This window comes from Somniosus microcephalus, chromosome 2, assembly GCF_052327205.1.
Source record: "Somniosus microcephalus isolate GS21.2 chromosome 2, FLI_Smic_1.0, whole genome shotgun sequence".
Lineage (NCBI taxonomy): Eukaryota > Metazoa > Chordata > Chondrichthyes > Squaliformes > Somniosidae > Somniosus > Somniosus microcephalus.
The window spans coordinates 330,417,930-330,444,450 of NC_140988.1; the positions used below are offsets into that span (position 1 = coordinate 330,417,930).

At 44.5% G+C, this 26,521-nt stretch overlaps 1 protein-coding gene across 1 annotated transcript in view; it reads right to left on the reverse strand.

Moving 5' to 3' along the window:
• The window catches only part of LOC147123577 (mitogen-activated protein kinase 4-like), a 165,025-nt gene that overhangs the window by 24,774 nt on the left and 113,730 nt on the right, over nt 1-26,521 (reverse strand). The window contains exons 4-6 of the mRNA XM_085974878.1: nt 23,254-23,398; nt 21,482-21,643; nt 7,901-8,102 (exon numbers count right to left, since the gene is read on the reverse strand). Coding sequence (XP_085831004.1) covers nt 7,901-8,102; nt 21,482-21,643; nt 23,254-23,398 — 509 coding nt within the window. The remainder of the gene's footprint in view (nt 1-7,900; nt 8,103-21,481; nt 21,644-23,253; nt 23,399-26,521) is intronic.

The following is a 26,521-nucleotide window of genomic DNA, read 5'->3' on the forward strand; positions in this document are numbered from 1 at the left end:
ACCCTCTTCCTTTTTATATACCTGTAGAAGCTCTTACTATCTGCTTTAATGTTTCTTGCCAGCTTACTCTCATAATTCATCTTTTTATTATTTTTTAGTCATCCTTTGCTGGTTTTTAAAAATTTCCCAATCCTCTGGTCTCCCACCAATCTTGGCAACATTGTATGCCTTCGTTTTCAATTTGATACCATCCTTTACTTCCTTAGTTAGCTACGGATGGTGCTCCCTTCTCTTAAAATCTTTCTTTCTCACTGGAATATATTTTTGTTGAGAGTTATGAAATATCTCCTTAAATGTCCGCCACTGCATTTCAACTTTCTTACCCTTTAATTTGTTTTTCCAGTCCTCTTTAGCCAGTTTTGCCCTCATGTCATTATAATTGCCTTTGTTTAAGATCAGGACAATGGTTTGGGATACAACTTTCTCACCCTCCAACTGAATTTGAAATTCAGCCATGCCATGATCACTCTTTCCTAGAGGATCCTTTACTATGAGATCATTTATTAATTCTGTCTCATTACACAGTACCAGATCCAAGATAGCCTGCTCCCTGGTTGGTTCCATTACATACTGTTCTAGGAAACCATCCCGGATGCACTCTATGAACTCCTCCTCCAGGCTACCATGGCCAATTTGATTTGTCCTATCAATATGGAGATTAAAATCACCCATGATTATTACCCTACCTTTTTTACAGGCCTCCATTATTTGTTGATTTATACTCTGTCCAACAGCATTGCTACTGTTCGGGGGCCTGCAGACTACTCCCACCAGAGACTTTTTCCCCTTATTATTTTTTATCTCCACCCAAACCGATTCTACATCTTGATCTTCTGAGCCGATATCACTTCTCAGCACTGCACTGATCCCATCCTTTACCAACAAAGCCACCCCACCTCCCTTTCCTTTCTTTCTATCCTTTTGCTACAGCTTTTGTTTGTTTTTGGTAACGTTTAGACCACCTATTTTAGCTAATTTTCTCTAATTGGGTCTCCACACATCAGGCACAATGTCATAGAGAGGAAGGTGGAGGCTTCTAAGCTTCCATCAAAGCTGCCCTCCCTCTACTTTTTCTGCTCTCGTGTGAGGAAGAACCAAACCTTTGCTGGCCCATCCCTACAATGATGTGGCTGAGCTAAGAAATTCAGCAGTGTTAAGGATAGAACGCATATGCCTAAATCCCGCCACTCCTTGGCTCTGTGCACTGGTGGCCAGCCTACTGCTACATTGATTAAATGGCCATTTTTGTGTGAGCACAGGCAGGGAGTGTTAATGTATTGAATTGTGGAGGGCACCACAGCCTGAGCTCGATCCTGTTCTCACCCATGCACACTTTTCCCAGCAGGGATCACTGCACTTCAATCAGGAGCCACTCTCAGTTTTTCTCTCCCTAGCCCAAGGTCACTAATACCAATTGTAGCTTGCTGCTCCCTGCTAAGATCAGCTAACTTGGCATAAACTATGTTTCAAACACAAGACCTTACTGGTCTATATGGCTCAGTACCACACCAGGAAGTGCATTTATTTGCTATAGTCAACTCCTATTAATTCAGTAGTTTTTTTTGCCCGCAAAAAATGCTAATTATCCAAATGCTTGAATTAAACAATTTAAATAAAACGGCATAGTAGGCAGTTTTTTAACACAATATCAGTTCAAATTAACAGTTAACAGATTAAACACCTTCAAATTAAGACTGTAAGCCATTGGGGGAGCGTCCTTGTAGATTTTCAAGTTTACTATCAGTGTTACAAAAAAAAATGACAATTCATTTCTAAGATGAGTCTGAGGGCTCTGAACATGCATCTTGCTCACATTTCTACAACTCCACATTTCTCTGAATTATGGATCACATCTCATTCTCTATCATCCTCTCCTCCTATAATGCCCTCTTTGTAACCCAGCTCTTTGACCAATCTCTTGATTACCCTTTTTAGTCTTCCCATCTGTTTTTCTTTATGCCTCTATGTAGATGCTTTTCTACATTAAGGGCATTACATAAATGTAAGTTATGGTTGTTGTTCAAAATTACCAATGTCTTAAAATACATTATGCTCCCTGGAAGATTTGAAGTTCAGCAAAAGAAGAAAGCTGCCCACAAAGATCTCGCGATTTCTGTGGCGAAAACTTTAAGTTTCTCCATGTTAAATTGATTGTAGTGCTGTCGAAAGGGTATTCCCAGCACAGAGCAGTAGCGATGTCATCAAGCTGTTACATTTAAGAATTCTCACAGACAGCAAACCAGGAAATAAAAAGCACTAATTCAATTTGCTTTTAATTTTTTGTACAGAGAGCGAAATAAAGACTGGGACATACACATGGGGTTAAGGTAGAAGCTGAAATATCATAAACAAACTGTAATTTTTCAAAAATTATTTTAAAAATAGAGTAATTTTTTATCATAACGGAGAAATTTGACATTCCACAAATCTAAAATTTGTTTTTCAGGGCCAGAATGGTTGTTCAGCAGTTAAAACCCCAGTTACACCTATTCCAATAAGGCTTAACTTTTAATGGGGTGTTTAACAGCGTAATTAGATTGGAAAAGCTTACGTTTTTGTCAGTTCAGCTGATTTCACTGATTGCCGGTTATGGGGAGTTTCACAGTAGAACCTGTGGCAGAGCAGTGAATGCCTGACCGCAACTTCAGATTTCCGCGTTTTCCTGCGCCTGCACTAAATCCTGAAGCTACGGTCAGTTTCAGAGGGGTAATGACAGCGAACGCTCACAGAAGACTGGCGAACGCTCACAGTTCGCATCATTACCACCACAAAATCCAGGCCAAATATATTTAAAATCATATCTTCTGCATGTACTTCCGGTCAGTACAACTTGACTACCTGTTGTTATGTTTTTGTCATTTTTTTAGTATCAACTTTTTCCCATTATAAATTCGTATGTCCACGTTTATAATAGGTTTTGCCCATGTAAATTCATCACTCTGACAACACAATCTGGATACTGTCTTTCCACAAATCACTCAAAATGCTTTCTAAAAAGATCCTGTTCTGCCCCATCACACGAGTACTTTGAAGTAGAAATCAGAAATGGGAACCCTGTATGATTTTTCTCCTTCTAACCTCAGGGTGCTGAGACCCATTGTCTGGTTTTGAATAGATAGTAAGATTTCATTTTGGTCACTACAACAACAACTTGTATTTATATAGCGCCTTTAACATAGTAAAACGTCCCAAGGCGCTTCACAGGAGTGTTATAAAACAAAATTTGACACCGAGCCACATAAGGAGAAATTGGGGCAGATGACCAAAAGCTTGGTCAAAGAGGTAGGTTTTAGGAGTGTCTTAAAGGAGGAAAGAGAGGTAGAGAGACGGAGAGATTTAGGGAGGGAATTCCAAAGCTTAGGGCCTTGGCAGCTGAAGGCACGGCCACTAATGGTTGAGCGATTATAATCAGGGATGCTCAAGAGGCCAGAATTAGAGGAGCGCAGATATCTCGGGGAGTTGTGGAGCTGGTGGAGGTTACAGAAATAGGGAGGGGCGAGGCCATGGAAGGATTTGAAAACAAGGATGAGAATTTTGAAATCGAGGCGTTGCTTAACCGGGAGCCAGTCAGTGAGCACAGGGGTGATGGGCAAGCGGGACTTGGTACGAGTTAGGACATGAGCAGCCGAGTTTTGGATGACCTCAAGTTTATGTAGGATAGAATGTGGGAGGCGAGCCAGGAGTGAATTGTCAAGTCTGGCGGTAACAAAGGCATGGATGAGGGTTTCGGCAGCAGATGAGCAGAGGCAGGGGCAGAAACAGACGATGTTACAGGGGTGGAAATAGGCGGTCTTAGTTATGGCGCAGATATGTGGTCAGAAGCTCATTTCAGGGTTAAATAGAAACATAGAAGATAGGAGCAGGAGTAGGCCATTCGGCCCCTCGAGCCTCTACCACCATTTAATGAGATCATGGCTGATCATCCAAATTCAGTACCCTGTCCCTGCTTTCTCCCCATATCCCTTGATCCCTTTAGCCTTAAGAAATACATCTAATATATGTCTAATAATAATATCTAACTCCTTCTTGAATATATTTAATGAATTGGCCTCAACTGCCTTGTGTGGTAGAGAATTCCACAGGTTCACCACTCTCTGGGTGAAGAAATTCCTCCTCATCTCAGTCCTAAATGGCTTACCCCTTATCCTTAGACTGTGACCCCTGGTTCTGGACTCCCCCGCCATCGGGAACGTCCTTCCTGCATCTAGTCTGTCTAGTCCTGTTAGAATTTTATAATTTCAATGAGATCCCCTCTCATTCTTCTAAACTCCAGTGAATATAAGCCCAATTGACCCAATCTCTCCTCATATGACATTCCTGCCATCCCAGGTATCAGTCTGGTGAATCTTCGTTGCACTCCCTCCATGGCAAGAACATCCTTCCTCAGATAAGGTAACCAAAACTGCACACAATATTCAAGGTGTGGTCTCACCAAAGCCCTGTACAACTGCAGCAAGACATCCTTGCTCCTGTACTCGAATCCTCTCGCTATGAAGGTCAACATACCATTTGCCTTCTTAACCGCCTGCTGCACCTGCATGCTTACCTTCAGCGACTGGCGCACAAAGACACCCAGGTCTCGTTGCACTTCCCCTTTTCCCAATCTATTGCCGTTCAGATAATAATCTGTCTTCCTGTTTTTGCCACCGAAGTGGATAACCTCGCATTTATCCACATTACACTGCATTTGCCATGCATCTGCCCAATCACCCAACCTGTCCAAATCGTACTGGAGTTTCTCTGCATCCTCCTCACACACGCCCACCCAGCTTTGTGTCATCTGCAAACTTAGAGATATTACATCTAGTTCCCTCGTCTAGATCATTTATATATATTGTGAATAGCTGGGGTCCTAGCACCGATCCCTGCGGTACCCCACTAGTCACTGCCTGCCACTCAGAAAAAGACCCGTTTATTCCAACTCTTTGCTTCCTGTCTGCCAACCAGTTCTCTATCCAAGACAGTACCTTACCCCCAATCCCATGTGCTTTAACTTTGCACGCTAATCTTATGCGGGACCTTATCGAAAGCCTTCTGAAAGTCCAAATACACAACATCCACTGGTTCTCCCTTATCTATTCTACCAGTTACATCCTCAAAAAATTCCAGTAGATTAGTCAAGCATGATTTACCTTTTGTAAATCCATGTTGACTTTGTCCGATCCTGTCACTGTTTTCCAAGTGCTCTGTTATTACATCTTTTATAATGGACTCTAGCATTTTCCCCACTATCGATGTCAGGCTTACCGGTCTATAATTCCCCGTTTTCTCTCTACCACCTTTTTTAAATAGTGGGGTTAGATTAGCTATCCTCCAATCCATGGGAACTGTTCCAGAGGCTATAGAATTTTGGAAGATGACCAGCAATGCATCTACTATTTCTAGGGCCAGTTCCTTAAGTATCCTAGGATGTAGATTATCAGGCCCTGGGGATTTATCGGCCTTCAATCCCGTCAATTTCCCTAACACCATTTCTCTACAAATACTGATTTCATTCAATTCCTCCCTCTCATTAGACCCTATGTTCCCCGACATCTCAGGGAGGTTATTTGTGTCCTCCTTTGTGAAGACAGAACCAAAGTATGTACTTAATTGGTCTGCCATTTCTTTGTTCCCCATTATAAATTCCCCTGATTCTGACTGCAAGGGACCTACGCTTGACTTCACCAATCTTTTTCTCTTATGACATATGACACTAGAATGGTAAGACGAGGATTTGTGCCCTAGATAGTCAATTAGTGATTTCTACTCTGCCGTTATGTGATAGGCAGCACTTTCCCAAAGGGGAAGGACAGTCTCCCAAGGCCACTTGTGTTGGCAAAGGCTTCTCAGCTGAAGACAGTGTGTGATACGGTGGTACCACAGAGCGGAAAAGGAGTGAAAATACATATCATAACAGATTTAAAATACAAAAAAAGGCATTGTAAAAGATAGCACCAGAGCAGATAAAGTGCCTACTCCGGTGTAAAACATTTCCTGGAATGATTAGAAACAGCTTATTCTGAAAACTGCAGCCAGATGCTAGCATGTTGCGTGCCTGGGAAAGCTTGCACTGCGGCTTATGCTGCAGTTGTCAAAATGTGGCTATCTCTGTTTTTATTTTGCTCAGAATGTTACAATCATTCACATGTTACTGCAGTTGTACATTTTGTTTACATGCCCAGCGAGTCTTTGTACATATTAGTGTATAGAGTGCTTTACAATCTTTTAATCCTAGGGGGAGAAATTCATTATAGCCCCGTTTGGGGCGTTAAATTTTAAAAGTTGAGAAAATTAACGCCAGGCGCTAATGTTTCTAAACTTTAAAAAAAATTGGTTTTGCGCTCCCGGAAGAGCGCTAAATCAAACACTCCACTTCCTTCTTGGAGCACAATCGGCAGCAGGTGGGGCGGAGACTTCAGCAGCGCTGCACACTGGGCCGTGCGGCGCTGCCGCGTTCAAAGGCTCCTTCCCTCCCTTAAAGGGAAGGGCCATCGCTGCAGGCTCTGCAGTATAAAAAGTACCTACCTGGACCACCAAGGCAGCCGCGATCCCGCGCGATCAGCCCGGCACTCAAGCAGAGTTCCGGGCTGATCAATCGCAGGCAGGAACCCGCGGAAAAAACTGGAACAAGATAGGTAAGTTTTTGTATTCTTACCTCGGCCACCTCGCCTTTAATCATCACCCCCGAAGTGGCCGCCCGCCCGATGCACGCCTCCTGCAGCTGTCGGTGTTTTCGCCCGGCACTGCTGCAGGGGGCAGAAGCCAATTTCGGGTCTGGGGCGGTACCGGGCAATGTGCACGATGATGACATCATGATCTCCGGGCGAAGGATATCGGGGCGCAACGCTGTAGTGCCTCCGCAAAACTCCCACCGAATATGGTGGGAGTCGATGTCAGCACTGCGCCTGGTTGCAAAGCCATTTGCGCCCCTTTAGCGCCCCCCAGGGGCGCTAACAAGAGAGGCAAAAGCACCCAATTCCCACCACGCCCCCCCCCTAGTTTTTATTCAAGTAATCCTAAAAAGAAACAATTTGTTGCACCACTTGCAATCACTTTTGCCAGGAAATTATGATGCTTTCCTGTATAAAGACAAGGTATCTTGTGAGATAACTTCTGGTAACATTGTCCCTTCAAATGCTACTTCAGTGAACACCAGCTGGTCCATCAAGCCTGCCCCACAATCATGATGGCCAGAGCATTACGACGAAACAATTCCTCCCACCCCCAACCTTTACCCACACCCTTACCTCACTTCCGCAGCTGACTTTCGTTGGTGTACATTTCTACAGATGCAGGTAGCCTTCTGTTAACTTGCTCAAATGGTCATTTAACATTTGTTGAGTGTCTGTGGAGGACATGGCGGCTGAGCCTGAACTTGCCTTCATCTGATGCATGGAATTTCCAGCAGGAGGTACTGAACAGCAGTTAGAAGAAGCCTAGCTGATTCATTTATATTTTTCTCCTCCTTAGTTCAGAGGATGTTGAGGCTGCCTGGTTGCAACCTGTAATTTAGCATAGACTGGAGATTGAATCTGAGAGCTTTTATGATCTGTAAGGCTCAGTACAACACTGAGACGTACCCCAGTAAGCCATTGGGAGAACTTTTCAGTACCATTACTGATTCAGCCAGTAGAAGCTACAAGAGAGTAGCTGAGCATTTCCCATCCTCTGGGTTTCCCATCCTCCCAGTTTCCCTTCTCCCTGTGGGGGAACACTGTCACTCGTTGCCAACTCCTTCTGAGACTGAGAACTGTTTGTGCAGAGATTTAGAGGTTCAAATGTAAGTCCTATCATCTAATTAAAGTATGATCTGACGTGGGCAGTGGTAAATTCTATGGAAAGAATAGTCTCTTAAATATCAAATTCATTTGATAGTACATATTGCAGAACATAATTCATATTACTCATTATGTAATACCTCTCCCAGTTGGACATCTGGCTCTGACTCGCTTCCATCAACAGTATGTCATCTATCTCATCTTCGATCCTGAAAGGATGCTGGGATATCGGTTCATCTTGCGGGCAGGAGTAAGGGCTCATAAAGAGATGTGCTAGGCCTTCCTCAGCAGTTAGTCGATCCATAGAGTTAAATGTCAAGATCTTTTCCAGGAAATCAATAGCTGTGGCAAGCAGATAATATTGGTTACTTTTACAAACATTGTAATTGGTTGTCTCAACACAATTTCTCTTCCCTCAGCTTCTACACTGATAAAAGTGACAATCAGGACTCATCTGAACCCTGTGCAAGTAATGTTTGCTGCATATTTGAATCTACAGTACTTTGACTGGTTGAGTAAAAATGCTCCAACTTATGCTCTTGCTGCTCACTGGGGAAGCTCTGTGGTGGATTTTATGTATGATTTGTTTTGACATGCATGGATCCCTCAACATCATTAAAGCAGATTATCTGGTCATTATCACATTGCTGTTTGTGGGAGCTTGCTGTGCACAAATTGGCTGCTGCATTTCCTACATTACAACAGTGACTACACTTCAAAAAGTACTTAATTGGCTGTAAAGTGCTTTGGGATGTCCGGTGGTCATGAAAGGTCTTTTTTTTCTTTCCCTACATTATACACATGATTATTTTTTGGAGAAATGGCAAATAAAGGAAAATATACCCTTATAGAAATAACTCACATTCATAAAGCAGCAACCAATACTTCTGAAATGTAGTCACTGCTGTTATGCAACAACAGTGGTAGTCATGTTGCACACAGCAAATTTCTACAAACAGCAGTGAGATATTGACCAGTTAATCTGGTTTTGGCTCAGGCCGGATTACCAGGAGTCCCTGTCTCTTCAGTCTAATGGGATCTTTTACACTTACCTGAACAGGCAGGCAGGGGCTCAGTTCAACGTCTCATCTGAAAGATTGTGCCTCCAACAGTGTAGCACTACCTCAGTACACCACTGAAGTGTTAACGTGGATTTTAACTGAAACCCTGGAGTGGGGCTTGAAGAAATATTCTTCTAATTTAGAGGCAATAGTGCTACCACGGAACTAGGTTGACACTGTGCAAGGGATAAATTGGAGTTTAAAACCAAATGAGAGGTGAAATATTGTAGATCGAGTAAGTTGTAACGGGGAAGGGGGAAAAGCCGGAAATTAGGGCAGTAAAAATGTTTGGCTATGACTGCTTTCCTCTGCAGTCCACCTTGGTGCCACTGCTCTTTCCCGGTTATAGAATCATAGAATGTTGCAGCACAGGAATAGAGCATTCTGCCCATCAAATCTGCACGAGCCACCTGGTCTAACTTCTCACTTCACTCTTCTCTCACTTCCCATATACCCTTCAAGCAACTATCTAATTTCCTTTTAAAAGTACTTATGGATTCTGCTTCAGCAACTAGTGTCCTAGGCCCAACCATCTACAGCTGCTTCATCAATGACCTTCCCTCCAACATAAGGTCAGAAATGGGGATGTTCGCTGATGATTGCACAGTGTTCAGCACCGTTCACAACTCCTCAGATAATGAAGCAGTCCACGCCCGCATGCAACAAGACCGGGACAACGTTCAGGCTTGGGCTGATAAGTGGCAGGTAACATTCACGCCACAGAAGTGCCAGGCAATGACTATCTCCAACAAGCGAGAGTCTAACCACCTCCTCTTGACATTCAATGACCAAATCCCCCACCATCAACATCCTGGGGGTCACCATTGACCAGAAACTTAACTGAACCAGCCACATAAATACTGTCGCAACAAGAGCAGGTCAGAGGCTGAGTATTCTGTGGCGAGTGTCTCACCGCCTGACTCCCCAAAGCCTTTCCACCATCTACAAGGCACAAGTAAGGAGTGTGATGGAATACTCTCCACTTGCCTGGATGAGTGCAGCTCCAACAACACTCAAGAAGCTCAACACCATCCAGGACAAAACAGCCCGCTTGATTGGCACCCCATCCACTACCTTAAACATTCACTCGCTCCACCACGGGCATACTGTGGCTGCAGTGTGTACCATCTGCAAGATGCACTGCAGCAACTCGCCAAGGCTTCTTCAGCAGCACCTCCCAAACCCGCGACATCTTCCACCTAGAAGGACAAGGGCAGCAGGCGCATGGGAACACCACCACCTCCAAGTCACACACCATCCTGACTTAGAAGTATATCACCGATCCTTCATCGTCGCTGGGTCAAAATCCTGGAACTCCCTACCTAACAGCACTGTGGGAGTACCTTCACCACACGGACTGCAGCGGTTCAAGAAGACGGCTGACCACCACCTTCTCAAGGGCAATTAGGGATGGGCAATAAACTCCATTTATATTGGAGCCCTGCCTTTATATGCAATGTTGCAATATAAATGAGACACCAAAATCAACATCAGGAATTTTACTTTGGACCGGGGCCAAGCCAGCACTTAGTGTAAGATCCACCATTTTATTCTGGCAGCAGGAGGACTGCTAATACAGGCCAGCAATGCATGTTTTGCATTAATAATACGTAGAATCTTCCCTGACAGATACATGTCCAGATTGTTAAGTTATAATGTGCAGTGTTCTGTTACTGTAGGAACTGTGCTACAGCATTATTTTTCTTTATTCATTCACAGGATGTGGGCATCACTGGCAAGGCCAGCATTTATTGCCCATCCCTACTTGCCCTGGAGAAGGTGGTGGTGAGCCCCCTTCTTGACAACTGAGTGGCTTGCTAGGCCATTTCAGAGGGCAGTTAAAAGTCAACCATGTTGCTATGGGTCTGGAGTCACACATAGGCCAGACCGGGTAAGGACAGCAGATTTCCTTCCCTAAAGGACATTAGTGAACCAGATGGGTTTTTACAGCAATCCGGTAGTTTCATGGTCACCATTACTGACACTAGCTTTTTATTCCAGATTTATTTAATTAATTAACTGAATTTAAATTCCCCAGCTGCCATGGTGGGATTTGAACTCATGTCACTGGATCATTACTAGTCCGGTAACATAACTACTATGCTACCATTCCCAGTTAATTTGAATTAATTAACATGAATTCATTTGATACCACAGAAACAGATCGCATTAATAACCTAAATGGACATCAGTGCATTTTTCCCCATCACTAGTAAACACCTCTTCTGATTAATCATAAATTAATAGGTTGCACTAACGAAATCAATAAATTTAAAAAAAAATCGCTCCTCATTTGCAAGCAGTTCAAAGGTAACAGTATTAATATCAAATCAGCAAGCTGGACTGAAAAATGAGTAAACAAGGTTCATCTCATACTGATCCAAAGGAAGGAAAGAGAAAGAAATGAAAGAAAGAACTTGCATTGACATAGAAATGTTTAATATGACCTGGCAGCAGAGTCAACAGTGGCAACTAGCATTTTTACAGTGCACCTCACACATGTCTTAAAGTGCTTAACATTGAGAAGGAGGGAGAAAGAGAAAAGCGGGAGAGTTAGGTTAGGGGTAAGAGTTAAAGGCAAGGTGGAAGAGAAGATTTTCTGAAGAGAGGGAGGTGTCAAGGTGAAGGGACCAAAGTAGGGAGTTCCAGAGCACTGGAGCATAGTGGCTGAAAGTAGCACTGGTGAAGCAGAGGGTGGAGAGGACCCTCTAAGAAGGATAGAGTACAGGGATACATCGGAGGTGCTAAGGAAGGATATACTTGCCTTAGAGGCAGTGCAACGAAGGTTCACTAGATTGATCCCTGGGATGAGAGGGCTGTCCTATGATGAGAGATTGTGTAGAATGGGCCTATACTCTCTGGAGTTTAGAAGAATGAGCAGAGATCACAAGATTCTGAGGGGGATTGACAGAGTAGATGCTGAGAGGTTGTTTCCCCTGGTCTCAAGGTAAGGGATCGGCCTTTTATGATTGAGATGAGGAGGAATTTCTTCACTTAGAGGGTTGTGAATCTTTGGAATTCTCTGCCCCAGAGGGCTGTGGATGCTGAATTGTTGAGTATATTCAAGGCTGATATAGTAATCTGGGATGTAATGTTTAAGTTATCCACCAGATGGAGCCAAAGAGTAAGGTTTCACATTCACCAGTATTTAAGGTAATGGGTCATGTACTCAATGTCCTGGTACACCAGTTATTAAGGTAATGTGGCATTGCATTATGGGTATGACTCAGAGGTGAATCCTCCATCTTGCCATCATGCAGTTAGAAAGTGTGTGCTTTGCCTGCAGCCTGTAAGAGATGTCTCTCTGCTACACCGTGTAATAAACAGTTGGGTTTTGTTCCTTATATCTCGCTTCTCTCAGTTTCTGACCTTACCACTCGGATATTACATATTGGCGACGAGGATCAACAGATCACATCGTGACGAAGAAAAAAAGAAAAGAGCACTGAATAGAGGATCATGGCTGCTACGGTAGGAAAGATCTCTGCTTTTGATGTTCAGACGCAGACCTGGGATGAATACTGCGAGGTGTTGATGCATTTCTTTGAAGCAAATGATATAAATGATGTCGGAAAAAGGAGAGCTATTTTGCTCACTTCCGTGGGAAGTCAGACGTATAGTTTAATGAGAAACTTATGCAGTCCTGAAAAGCCTGGAGACAGATCATTTGCTAACTTAGTGGCCTTGCTGAAGGACCATTTCAATCCCAGACCAAGTGAGATTGTACAGCGTTTCAAATTTAATTCACGGAACAGAAAACCGGGAGAGACTGTATTGGATTATGTAGCGGTGTTGCAGAAATTGGCACACGATTGCAATTACGGAAACAACCTGAAAGACATGCTGAGAGATAGGCTAGTTTGCGGGATAATGGATGATCGAATGCAGAGGAGATTATTGTCCGAGACTGGGCTTACGTATGAAAAAGCGTTGGAACTTGCTCAAGCCATAGAGACAGCGAACCGAGATGTAAAAGAAATGCAAGGTTCTGACTGGGCTACGACAAAGCAAGTTGCAGGTCAAATTGTTGTGTACAAGTTAAATATGCATCAGAAACTACAACGTGAGCATGTAAAGACATGTTATAGATGCAATGGCGATCACCTGGTGAGGGAATGCAGGTTTCTGGGGGAAAAGTGCCACAAGTGTGGGAAAAAAGGACACAAAACGTGCATGCAGGGCAAAAGCAACCGTGGAGGAATACAAACCAAAAGGGGGAGGAAAGTAAAACCTAGGAAGAGAAGTGAAAAAACAGGGAGCACATCACATCAGCGGAGAAGCTGAGAAAGAAGACGACATGTTCATAATGCATAGTATGGTAGAGAACATTCCAAAAGTGGATCCTATCACTTTGCAACTGACAGTAAATGACTCTAAGGTCAACTTTGAAGTGGATACAGGATGCGGGATAACCATAATGAACAGGGAGGAGTACTCAAAATTGTGGAACCGTGCAAAAGTTCCAGAGTTAAAGTCTTGCTCTATGCAGCTTAAAACATATACCGGTGAATGAGTGGCGACATTGGGTACAGCTACTGTAACTGTGCAACACAGGGACACCGTGGAACAGCTACCTGTAGTTGTAGTATCGGGTTCTGGACCAAACTTGTTAGGTCGGGGCTGGATACAAGAACTTAAATTAGATTGGGGAGCAATAAATCAAATAGAGGGAGGCAAACAGTTATCTTTGCAAGAAGTGTTGATTGAACATGAGAACGTGTTCAAGGAAGAACTTGGCACATTTAATGGCCCCCCAGCTAAGATTTATGTAGACAAGGAGGCACTGCCAAGGTTTTTTAAACAACGACCTGTGCCTTATGCCATGAAACCGAAGGTAGAGGCTGAGCTTGACCGTCTTTTGAGGGAGAACATACTGGAACCCGTGAAATGTTCAGAATGGGCAGCTCCCATTGTACCTGTTTTAAAACCGGACAATTCGGTAAGACTCTGTGGAGATTATAAATTGACAGTAAATAGGGTGTCTAAACTAGAACAGTATCCTATTCCTAAAACAGAGGATCTCTTTGCGAGCCTGGCTGGAGGGAAGAAATTCACAAAGTTGGATATGAGTCATGCATACTTGCAGATTACACTAGATGAGGAATCCAAGAAGTATGTAACCATAAATACACACAAGGGTTTGTTTACCTATAACCGCTTACCATTCGGTGTCTCATCTAGTCCAGCTATTTTCCAGAGGACTATCGAGGGTGTACTGCAAGGGATCCCACATGTTTCAATCTATCTGGATGACATTCTGGTGACAGGAAGAACCGACCAGGAGCATCTGAGCACTCTGAGAGAGGTACTACAAAGATTGGATAAGGCTGGGTTACGACTCAAGAGGACTAAGTGCACTTTCCTGGGGAATGAGGCCGTGTTCCTGGGACACAGAGTGGACGCCACCGGGCTCCATCCAATCAAGGAGAAGGTACAAGCACTGCAGGAGGCCCCAGCTCCTACCAATGTGATGGAGTTAAAAGCTTACCTGGGACTGCTAAACTATTATAACAGCTTTTTACCAAACTTGTCAACAGTGTTAGCACCTCTTCACAAACTTCTGCACAAGGAGACACAGTGGCAGTGGGAAGAGGAACAGAGGGTTTCATTTGAACAGTCCAAGAAACTGATGCTGTCCTCGAATGTGCTGGTTCACTACAATGCAGAGAAAGACATCATTCTCTCTTGTGATGCTTTACCTTATGGGGTGGGGGTGGTTCTTTCACACAGCTTGGAAGATGGAACAGAAAGACCAATAGGGTTTATGTCTCGAACTCTGACACCAGCGGAAAAAAACTATTCCCAGTTAGATAAAGAGGGGTTAGCAGTAATGTTTGGGTTACAGAGGTTTCACAAGTACATATATGGCAGGAAATTCACCATATGCACCGATCATAAACCTCTTCTATCTCTTTTTAATGAAATGAAAGCAGTACCACAGATGGTGTCACCCCGGATCCAGAGGTGGGCAGTGACGTTGAGGGCATATGAGTATGTCATCGTTTACAAGGTGGGCAAGTACCATGGGAACGCAGATGCCTTGAGCCGTCTTCCACTGCCAGGTACACCTATCCGTGCAGCTCCAGAGGACAGAGTTTTGATGTTGGAGGACACGGACACGGCAATTGTGACCACAGAACAAGTAAGAACATGGACAGGTAAAGATCCAGTACTGTCTAGAGTCCGAGAATATGGGATGAGGGGTTGGCCACAGCATCCGGAAGGGACTGATTTCATACCTTACAGTGTCAGGAAGACAGAGCTGGGTGTGCAGGATGGTTGCGTGTTGTGGGGAGCACGAGTGATTATTCCACAGCCAGCATGACAGTCTATCCTAGGGCGACTACATCAGTGTCATCCTGGAGTTTCGCGTGTGAAAGCCTTGGCAAGGAGTTACTTGTGGAGGCCAAAGCTAGATGAGGAGATAGAAAATCTAGTCAAGACATGCAGCACTTGTCAAGTACACAGGAAGGCACCAGCAGCGGCTCCTCTCCACCCCTGGGAGTGGCCGGATAAACCGTGGAGAAGATTACATGTAGATTATGTGGGTCCATTCATGGGAAAGATGTTCCTCATAATCATTGATGCACATTCCAAATGGATGGATGTGTATCCTGTAAATACTGCTTCATCTACTGTTACTATAGACTGCCTGCGTAGGAGTTTTAGTAATCAAGGGCTACCGGAGATCGTAGTAAGTGACAATGCCACGTGTTTTGTGAGTACCGAAACAAAAGAGTTCATGAGAAACAATGGCATAGTGCACGTGACCTCAGCTCCATATCATCCGTCTTCAAATGGACTTGCGGAGGGAGCCGTACAAACATTTAAGGAGATGATGAAAAAAAGTGCGGAAGGGAGTTTGGCAACCAAGGTGTCACGAGTTCTGTTCAGCTACAGAATAACACCTCAATCTACCACAGGACTCTCCCCTGCTGAGCTGTTGTTAGGACATCGACTGCGCTCCACTCTTGACCTGGTTCACCCAGATCTAAAAAGGAAGGTGGAAAACCGACAAATCAAACAAAAGGAGAACCATGACAGAAGGACAAAGAGCCACAGTTTTGGAGAAGGAGATGCGGTCCTTACCAGGAATTTCAGTTATGGTCCAAAATGGATTCCTGGTGTCATAGACTCAATGACCGGTCCAGTATCATATACGGTCATGGTGGGAACTGGTCAGGTAGTATGCAGACATGTAGATCAGATACTGACCAGACAAGGGGAAATCGAAATGGAGGTTCCAGAGGAGATGTCGGACGGCAAGTTGGCCCCCAGTTATCCAAATGCATCGGTGGTACCACCACCACGAACAGAGCCAGTTCCACCTGGACCCCTTCGTCAAGAGGAAACCATCGTAGCAGAGTCAGATACTCTGAGTACTGCTCAGGAACAGCAGGTGGCTCTACCACAACCAAGCAGGGACTTGACTGTAAGACGTTCACCAAGGACTCACAAGCCGCCAGAGAGATTGATAACGACCTGCTAGATTCATTCAGTATGGACTATCGTTAAAGGAGTTTCCTTATGGGACTTTTTAAGAATGTTGTTAAGAAATTAATGTTCAACTTAAAAGGGGAGGGATATAGTAATCTGGGATGTAATGTTTAAGTTATCCACCAGATGGAGCCAAAGAGTAAGGTTTCACATTCACCAGTATTTAAGGTAATGGGTCATGTACTCAATGTCCTGGTACACCAGTTATTAAGGTAATGTGACATTGCATTATGGGTAGGACTCAGAGGTGAATCCTCCATCTTGCCATCATGCAGTTAGAAAGTGTGTGCTTTGCCTGCAGCCTGTAAGAGATGTCTCTCTGCTACACCGTGTAATAAACAGTTGGGTTTTGTTCCTTATATCTCGCTTCTCTCAGTTTCTGACCTTACCACTCGGATATCACAGCTGAGATAGATAGATTTTTGGACTCTAGGGGAATCAAGGGATATGGGGATCGGGTGGGTAAGTGGAGTTGAGGTCGAAGATCAGCCATGATCTTATTGAATGACGAAGCAGGCTCGAGGTGCCGCATGGACTACTCCTGCTCCTAATTCTTATGTTCTAGGAGGAGAAACTGTTAATATGAGCAGATATACAAGTCATTAAAGGGTGACAGCACAAGTAGAAAGGACATACAAAAGGCAGCTGGAATCCTTGGTTTTGTATTTAGAGGCAGGGAACACAAAAACAAGGAACTGATGTTGAAAGGGACCTTAATTAGGCTGCTGTTGGAGTAGTGAGTTTTGGGCACTCTGTTATCAGAAGAATATAAAAGCAATGGAAAAGGTGCAGTGTAGATTCACTAGGATATTACCAGGAATGAGGGGTCAAAGTTATGAAGATGGACTTGAGAAATTAAGCCTTTTTTAAATTATAGCTCAGAAGGTTAAGGGGTGATTTGATAGAGGTTTTCAAGATTATGAAGGGTTTTTTAGGGTAAATAGTGACATACTGTTTCTATTGGTTGGTAAACCGGTGTCTAGGGGCAAATAAAGGGGAGATTAGAAAAACATATTTACACAGAGAGTGTATACTTCTTCTCTTCTTAGGCAGTCCCTCGGAACCGAGGATGACTACATTCTCTGCCACAAACGTTTTTTTTAATTTGTTTTTATGGGATGTGGACGTCGTTGGCAAGGCCAGCATTTATTGCTCATCCCTAATTGCCCTTGAGAAGGTGGTGGTGAGCCGCCTTCTTGAACCGCTGCAGTCCACAGTGCTGTTAGGTAGGGAGTTCCAGGATTTTGACCCAGCGACGATGAAGGCACGACAATATACTTCTAAGTCAGGATGGTATGTGACTTGGAGGGGAACTTGGAGGGGGTGGTGTTCCTATGCACCTGCTACCCTTGTCCTTCTAGGTGAAAGAGGTAGCGGGTTTGGGAGGTGCTGCTGAAGAAGCCTTGGCAAGTTGCTACAGTGCATCTTGTAGATGGTACACACTGCAGCCATGGTACACCGGTGGTGGAGGAAGTGAATGTTTAAGGTGGTGGATGGGGTGCCAATCAAGCGGGCTTCTTTGTCCTGGATGGTGTCAAGCTTGTTGAGTTTTGTTGGAGCTGCACTCATCCAGGCAAGTGGAGAGTATTCCATCACACTCCTTACTTGTGCCTTGTAGATGGTGGAAAGGCTTTGGGGAGTCAGAAGGTGAGACACTCGCCACAGAATACCTAGCCTCTGACCTGCTCCTGTTGCTACAGTATTTATGTGGCTGGTTCAGTTAAGTTTTTGGTCAATGGTAACCCCCAGGATATTGATGGTGGGGGATTTGGTGATGGTAATGCCGTTGAATGTCAAGGGGAGGTGGTTAGACTCTCGCTTGTTGGAGATAGTCATTGATTGGCACTTGTGTGGCGCGAATGTTACCTGCTACTTATCAGCCCAAGTCTGAATGTCGTCCAGGTTTTATTACATGTGGGCACGGACTGCTTCATTATCTGAGGAGATGTGAATGGTGCTGAACACTGTGCAGTCATCAGCGAACATCGCCATTTTTGACCTTATCTTGGAGGGAAGGTCATTGATGAAGCAGCTGAAGATGGTTGGGCCTAGGACACTGCCCTGAGGAACTCTTGCAGTGATGTCCTGGGGCTGTGGTGATTGACCTTCAACCACCGCAACAATCTTCCTTTTTGATAGGTATGACTCCAGCCAGTGGTGAGTTTTCCCCCGATTCCCATTGACTTTAGTTAGACTAGGGCTCCTTGATGCCATACTCGGTCAAATGCTGCCTTGATGTCTAGGGCAGTCACTCTCACCTCACCTTTGGAATTCAGCTCCTTTGTCCATGTTTGGACCAAGGCTGTAATGAGGTTGGGAGCCAAGTGGACTTGGAGAATAAGTGCCGCTTGATAGCACTGTCGATGACACTTTCCATGATGATTGAGAGTAGACTGATGGGGCAGTAATTGGCCAGATTGGATTTCAATTAAAGCTTTAACAAGTGAAGTGCCACCCTCCCGTGCTGACAAAATACTGCTACTGGTCTTACCACAGCAGCCAATGGTTACACTAGGTACATGAAAATCATCCACTTTGAAACTCTCCTCTACATTATATGTTGATAGGCTATTTTGTCATGGAAGGAGCGGTATAAGCCTGATCCTGCCCTCTCCAGACCGTAAAAACACACATGCTCGCTCCAGGAAGGGTTACTGGATAGCGTCAGTTTGGCTTCGGTCTTGGAGTATAAGGTCATGAGTTCAAACCTCACTGCAGGACATGAACATATAATCTAGGCTGACACTTCAGTGCTTCACTGAGGGAGTGCGGCAATTTTGAAGGTGTTGTCTTTTGGATGAGATATTAAATCGAGATCCCATCCCTATTGAGGTGGACATAAAAGGCTCTATGAAAACATTGGAAGAAGGGGCATTCTCCCAGTGTCCTGGCTAACATTTGTCCCTCAATAAACACAAAGCAGATGAACTGGTTATTTATCTCATTGCAGTTTATAGGATCTAATGATGGATATGCACCATCATTAACTTGCTGTGCCTTTCTTCTGGGTATTATCTTACTAGTGAATGTAATGGTCTAACAATGTGATATTCACTTTCTTTCAGAGTAGATAGGAGAAAATGATGGGCATCCCATGTAGTCTCTTGTGCAATATACCATAGTTAAGTTCCTCTCCAAGTCACACAGTGAATTGGAAATATATTGCCGTTCCTTCATCTTCGCTGTTTCAAAATCCTGGAAAGTCCTACCTAACAGCACTATGGAAGTACCTTCCCCACACGGACTGCAGCGGATTAAGAAGGTGGCTCACCACCACTTTCTCAGGCCAATTAGGGATGGGCAATAAATGCTGGCCTTGCCAGCGATGCCCACATCCCATTGATGAATACATTTAAAAAAAAAAGAGGTCTTTGTTAGTCCTATTGCACACTATCCCACTCACGGCAACCATAAGGCTACAAGTTTCCTAGGAATCTCAGGCTGCTTTTAGAAATTACCTTTCTGCCAATAAGTGTTGGGAAAAAGCCCAAACTGTAACACTGCTTACTGATTCCTTTTAATTCAAGAGTGATCTCTGTTCACCTTTGTCTACATTTGTCAAAGGAAAGCGAGTGCCTCAGGTGTACAAAGACAGCAGTAACAGAAAACAAAAGGAATCCGATATGAATCATTAATATGAAGCTGAAAATGAGCAGTGCAGTCTGCTTTGCGCCCCCATTATTTGTTGTGATATTAGGGGTGGGTATTTTTAACTGCCGGTTACCCATTTCTTACTTGAAGAAAATCAGAGGAAAGAAAAAACAATTTTTTCAGTCCTATTTCTTTTTCTACAATTATCCTTTCTAATTGCTCCACTTCTTGTACCCTTTCATTCCCACTACCACACTCTTTTGTAAAAAGCAAGGTAAAACCTCCTGAGTATTTCCAGCATTTTCTGTTTATAAGACAAAATACTCATTTAAGAACATAAGTAATAGGAGCTGGAGAAGGCCATTTGGCCCTTCGAGCCTGATTTAGTGCAAATTTAGTGTTTCCGCCATTCCTTCATTCTCTGTAAGATTTCCTTTTTTTTAATCTCTAATCAGGCCTACCTTTACTTTAACTATTCTTTTACTTTTCATGTGTTTTGCACCAGTTTTTATTGTATTTTCTCCTCTTCCCCACACTCCCCACTGCAGTAGACGTTCTGTTGAACTTCTCCTGCTGAGAGGTCAGGTATCTGGCCTACCCCGTGGCTTCTGTCATTGCTTGTCTTGGTTGGTGCAAGAAGCCTGGAGGAGATGACACAAACAACAACAACTTGTATTTATATAGCGCCTTTAATGTAGTAAAACGTCCCAAGGCGCTGCATGGGTGTATTTTAAGACAAAAAATTTGACACCAATCTGCATAAGGATAAATTAGGGCAGGTGACCAAAAGCTTGGTCAAAGAGGTAGGTATTAAGGAGCGTCTTAAAGGAGGAAAGAGAGGTAGTGAGGCGGAGATGTTTAGGCAGGGAATTCCAGAGCTTAGGGCCTAGGCAACAGAAGGCACGGCCACCAATGGTTGAGCGATTATAATCAGGGATGCTCAAGAGGGCAGAATTAGAGGAGCGCAGATATCTCGGGGGGTTGTGGGGCTGAAGGAGAATACAGAGATAGGAAGGGGCGAAGCCGTGGAGGAATTTGAAAACAAGGATGAGAATTTTGAAAACGAGGCGCTGCTTAACGAAGCCCCTTCTCTTTATATATCACTGCCACAGATATTAGCTCCACCGCGGTGGCAATGCTGTAACATAGATGAGGTGACACTACTGTCGACTGAAGTTTTCAAATCTTCACAAGCAGCAGTACGGTGGCAACACTGAGAACCATTTTATTTGGCCACAGGCATGCCGAGTGGTTTTCGCATTTCCTCAGCAGTCGATAAGGTCCACAGCAAGAAAATAAAAGTTAAGATGTGTAAGCTTGCACAGGAACCGTTGTTTCTCTGTAGGCACCGTTGTTGTGAAATTCATCTCGCAATGTAAATAGGGCAGATTCCATAGCACCAGGAGCCTCTTCACATTGCACAAACACTTCATGTAGAAGTGCTTCTTCAGTAGAAAGGAGGGAGCAGTACGCGATCTTCTCTCTCTCTTTCCCCGTGGGGAAGCTCTTGACCCCTGAAGACATCCCGCACACAAAACAATGATTACCCTTTATTTCCTATGTCTGATTTACCTTCTGCATTTCCTTCAGGAAGGAGTTTCCTCAATGGTTTTGGTACCTCCCACTTTGGGTTGATGTACGCTGGCATGACACGGAGCAGCTCCTGTTTGTCCTCCTCTCGGAGAACAGGAATTGTTTTCAGAATCAACTGCATCTGTTCCAGCTCATGAGCACCTAGGAAGAAAAAGAAAGGTGGAGAGGAGGAAATCACACCATGTTTAAGTTGGTTCACTCTATTCTTCGTCACAGGCCATGTACAGTCCAAAATTTAAAACAAAAATAAGCAGTGCCAGGGACTGCTAAGATAATTTAGGGTATTGGATTGTGGCCCAAATTCCTCAGACTGTGAATTTAATCTCAACAAGCTGTCAGAGGATTATAGACACAGAAAAGAGGCCACACTGGTTCATCTAAGGCCCTTCCGGAAAAGCAACTTGACGCCCCTGCCCAGTCTGGCCCACATGAGACTCGTGTCCCACAATATATGGTTCACTCATAATGCCCTCTGAAGTGGTCCAGGAAGCCACTCAGTGGTAAACAATCATTACAGAACAGAATCAAAAGAGAAATAACAGACTGACCTGTTGGTAATGACAAAGGCATCGGATCAACACAGGACTCGGGCAATCCAAGCTCAGTCGTTCTGCAAAGTCCTCCTTACTAACAAATGGGCCCTGGTTTTCAAGTTGGGAGAGCTGTCCCGCAGACTACTCGAGCATTAGCCTGACATAGTTGTGGTCAAAGAGTAATATTTATCATCCAGCCTTCCAGACTTCTTCATCATCATTTGTCCTGACCCACCAGGATAGTGATATACAGCCAGGTGGGAGTGGCCCTGGGAGTCCTCAACATTGACTCCAGACCAATATTCCCCCTGAGGTGCACGGCCGATTGCGGGGTCCCACGCAGGCCGCTCACCAGTTGTTCCACTGGAAGAGATACGACGCAGCAACTTTAAAGGGCCCAAGCAGGGGAAAAAATTTAGAGGGAATATTGCTCCAGACTCCATGAAGTCTCCTGGCTTCAGGTCAAAGAAGGCCAAGGAAACCTTCAGCTGATCACCACCTACCAACCCCCACTCAACTGGCAAATCAGTCTTCCTTCATGTGGAACACCACTTGGAGGAAGCACTGAGAGCACAGAATGTACTCTGGGTGAGGAACTTCAACATTCACCATCAAATGTGGCTTGGCAATACCACCACTCACTGAGCTAGCTGAGTCCTGAAGGACATAGCTGCCAGAATGGGCCTGTGTCAGGTGGTGAAGGAATCAACATGAGGGAGTAATCTACCTGACCTCATTCTCACCAACCTACCTCTCACAGACTCGTCTGTCCAAATTGCATTGGTGGGTGTGACAACTGCATTGTCCTAGTGGAAACAAAGTCTTGTTTTTACAGTGGAGGCACTCTCCATTCATGTAGTGTGGCATTACCGCCATGTTAAGTGGGATATTACCAAGGAGAGATTTAGTAGCCTAAAATGGGCATCCATGAGGTGCTGTGGGCCACCATCAGCAGCAGATTTGTATATCACCACAATCTGTAACCTCATAGCCTGACAGATCCCTCTCTCCTCCATCACCATCAAGCCATTTTGTCCTGGTACTCCATGGTGAAACATGTTAATAGAACTATGATGCATATGAAAAGAATCACAGAAAAATCACTCTTTTTCTTCACTTCTAATCATTATCCCTGTCACATGCACTAGCAACGCTGTCCTGCATGCTTGTAAGACAATAGTTGATAAGTAGCAAATCGAAGAACAGGAACTTGCTTACCAGCAAACAGCATCTTTCCAGTCAGCATTTCCGTCAATATACAACCAGCAGCCCACATGTCAATAGCTTTGGTGTAGTTGTTCGGTGACAGAAGGAGGCGAGGAGATCGATACCATTTGGTTACTAAACCTTCAGAAAGGTGGCCCTGGATAATGAGAAGCGAAAAACATGATATTGAATAATATAATGGTCCTGAAAGTGTAGTCGGCGGCGTAGCTACGGAGGATGCCGCCGACCTCCGAAAGCAATTCGCACTTACCTGGTGCGAGGCCCCGCACGTAAACTTGCTGTCAGACACTGCAGAGTTGTGCGGAGCATGGTGCATCACAGAGCCCAGGAACGCAGCGTAAAGCTCTGAGGTACCTGAGGCATCCAACATGCTGAGAATGGTAAGGGGCTCGATTCCTTCAGAGTTTAAGGAAACGTCTCTGTTTTACTGCCCTGTAGTCCTAGAGGCTAGCAGTTTATTTGCATATTTATTAATCCTGAGCTGGTAATATTGACATTGAATTGAATGTTTAGATATATTTGCAAACTTTTGCAGGAAGAATGCAATCGCACTTTTTTATGGAAAGGAAAAGACTCGAATTCTCCAGCAGATCCGCAATAAAATCGCGAATTATCTAAACTTTTATACTCGGGTATAGTTTTTTACATTGCGATCATTCTAACACGTTGCCCTCTACCTTATCTCTCTACATAAAATGATATTGTTTTATTTCTTTAAAGAAAGTAATCAATGATTCAAATTATGTCTTGAAATAAATATACACCTGTATAACATTCCAACAGAGTTTTTTTTAATTGAGACATCCTATTAATTCCTCAACTTTTCTGTTTTTTTAGGGGAGGGTGGTGGGAGGTGGAGACATGAATGGGTAGGGAGCATAGAAACATAAAAGATAGGAGCAGGAGTAGGCCATTCGGCCCCTCGAGCCTGCTCCGCCATTTAATGAGATCATGGCTAATCATCCAAATTCAGTACCCTGTCCCTGCTTTCTCCCCATATCTCTTGAGCCCTTTAGCCTTAAGAAATATATCTAACTCCTTCTTGAATATATTTAATGAATTGGCCTCAACTGCCTTCTGTGGTAGAGAATTCCACAGGTTCACCACTCTCTGGGTGAAGAAATTCCTCCTCATCTCTGTCCTAAATGGCTTACCCCTAATCTTTAGACTGTGACCCCTGGTTCTGGACTCCCCTGCCATCGGGAACATCCTTCCTGCATCTAGTCTGTCTAGTCCTGTTAGAATTTTATAAGTTTCAATGAGATCCCCTCTCATTCTTCTAAACTCTAGTGAATATAAGCCCAATCGACCCAATCTCTCCTCATATGTCATTCCTGCCATCCCAGGTATCAGTCTGGTGAATCTTCGCTGCACTCCCTCCATGGCAAGAACATCCTTCCTCAGATAAGGCGACCAAAACTGCACACAATACTCAAGGTGCGGTCTCACCAAGGCTCTGTACAACTGCAGCAAGACATCCTTGCTCCTGTACTCGAATCCTCTCACTATGAAGGCCAACATACCATTTGCCTTCTTAACTGCCTGCTGCACCTGTATGCTTACCTTCAGCGACTGGTGCACAAGGATACCCAGGTCTCGTTGCACTTCCCCTTCTCCCAATCTATTGCCGTTCAGATAATAATCTGCCTTCCTGTTTTTGCCACCAAAGTGGATAACCTTGCATTTATCCACATTATACTGCATCTGCCATGCACCTGCCCAATCACCCAACCTGTCCAAATCATACTGGAGTTTCTCGGCATCCTCCTCACAGCACACGCGCCCACCCAGCTTTGTGTCATCTGCAAACTTGAGTTAGGTTACTTTCAGAAACTTGGACCCTTTCTAAAGCTGAAAGGACAAAGAGGGTTATAATTAAAGTTACGATAGCAAAATACCGCAGATGCTGGAAATCTGAAATAACAACAGAAAATGCTGGAAAAACTCAGTAGACCAGGCAACATCCATGGAGAGAAATTAGAGTCGACGTTTCGGGTCTAACCCTTTTTCAAAACTGGAAAGGAAATGAAATAGATCGAAAGGCAGGGCTGGGAGAGAACAAAAGAAGTGAAGAGACATTCAGAGGTATTCAAAATGAGACGAGATGGTGATAGGACTAGTGGAGACAAAAGACGGCTCTAGATTAGGTGTGAAATGTTTTGGCAGCATGAGAGACAGCTGCCATGTGGGAGAGAGAAAAAAAATGAAAGGGCGGGGGGGGGGGACAAACCAAAACAAAGGGGTGGATAAAAAATATAAGTAAAAATGTAATAGGGGCCGAGGTTATGATCTGAAATTGTTGAACTCGATATTGAGTCCGGAAGGCTGTAAAGTGCCTAATCGGAAGATGAGGTGCTGTTCCTCGAGTTTACGTTGAGCTTCCGTGGAACAATGCAAGAGGCCAAGGACGGTGAGGTCCGAGTGGGAATGGAGCGGTGAATTAAAATGACAGGCGACCGGAAGCTCGGGGTCACCCTTACGGACTGAACGGAGGTGTTCCGCAAAGCGGTCACCCAAATGCGTTTGGTCTCCCCAATGTAGAGGAGACCGCATTGTGAGTAGCGAATACAGTATACTAGATTGCAAGAAGTACAAGTAAATCGCTGTTTCACCTGGAAGGGGTGTTTGGGGCCCTGGACAGTGGGAAGGGGGGAGGTATAGGGGCAGGTGTTACATCTCCTGCGCTTGCACGGGAAGGTGCCAGGCGAAGAGGAAGGGGTGCTGGGGGTGATAGAGGAGTGGACTAGGGTGTCTCGGAGGGAGCAGTCCCTACGGAATGCTGAAAGGGGAGGGGAAGATGCGTTTGGTGGTGGGATCACTTTGGAGGTAGCGGAAATGGCGGAGGATGATCCGTTGAATGTGGAGGCTGGTGGGGTGAATTTCTCTCCATGGATGTTGCCTGGCCTGCTGAGTTTTTCCAGCATTTTCTGTTATTTATAATTAAAGGTGTTACGCTGTGCAAACAGGCTGTGGCGCCTGTTTGCACCAGTCGTAAAATTTTCAGGCGTAATTGCTGGGCAGTTGGTGGGCAATTAGCCCAACTCTGTGTCAGCAATGAGGATAACACAGTCGGAGTGGATGATCTGTCAAGTTGGAACCTGACAGATCGCAAGTTTGGGCTTTGGCGCATGCAAACTTGCTGTCCATTTTAAAGGTGGTATGACCACAAATTCTGCCCCAATGGATTCTCACATTGGTTCAGGCTTCGAGATAAGGTTTTGTGAAACAATTATGTTACTTAAGGTACTGAACAAGGGTG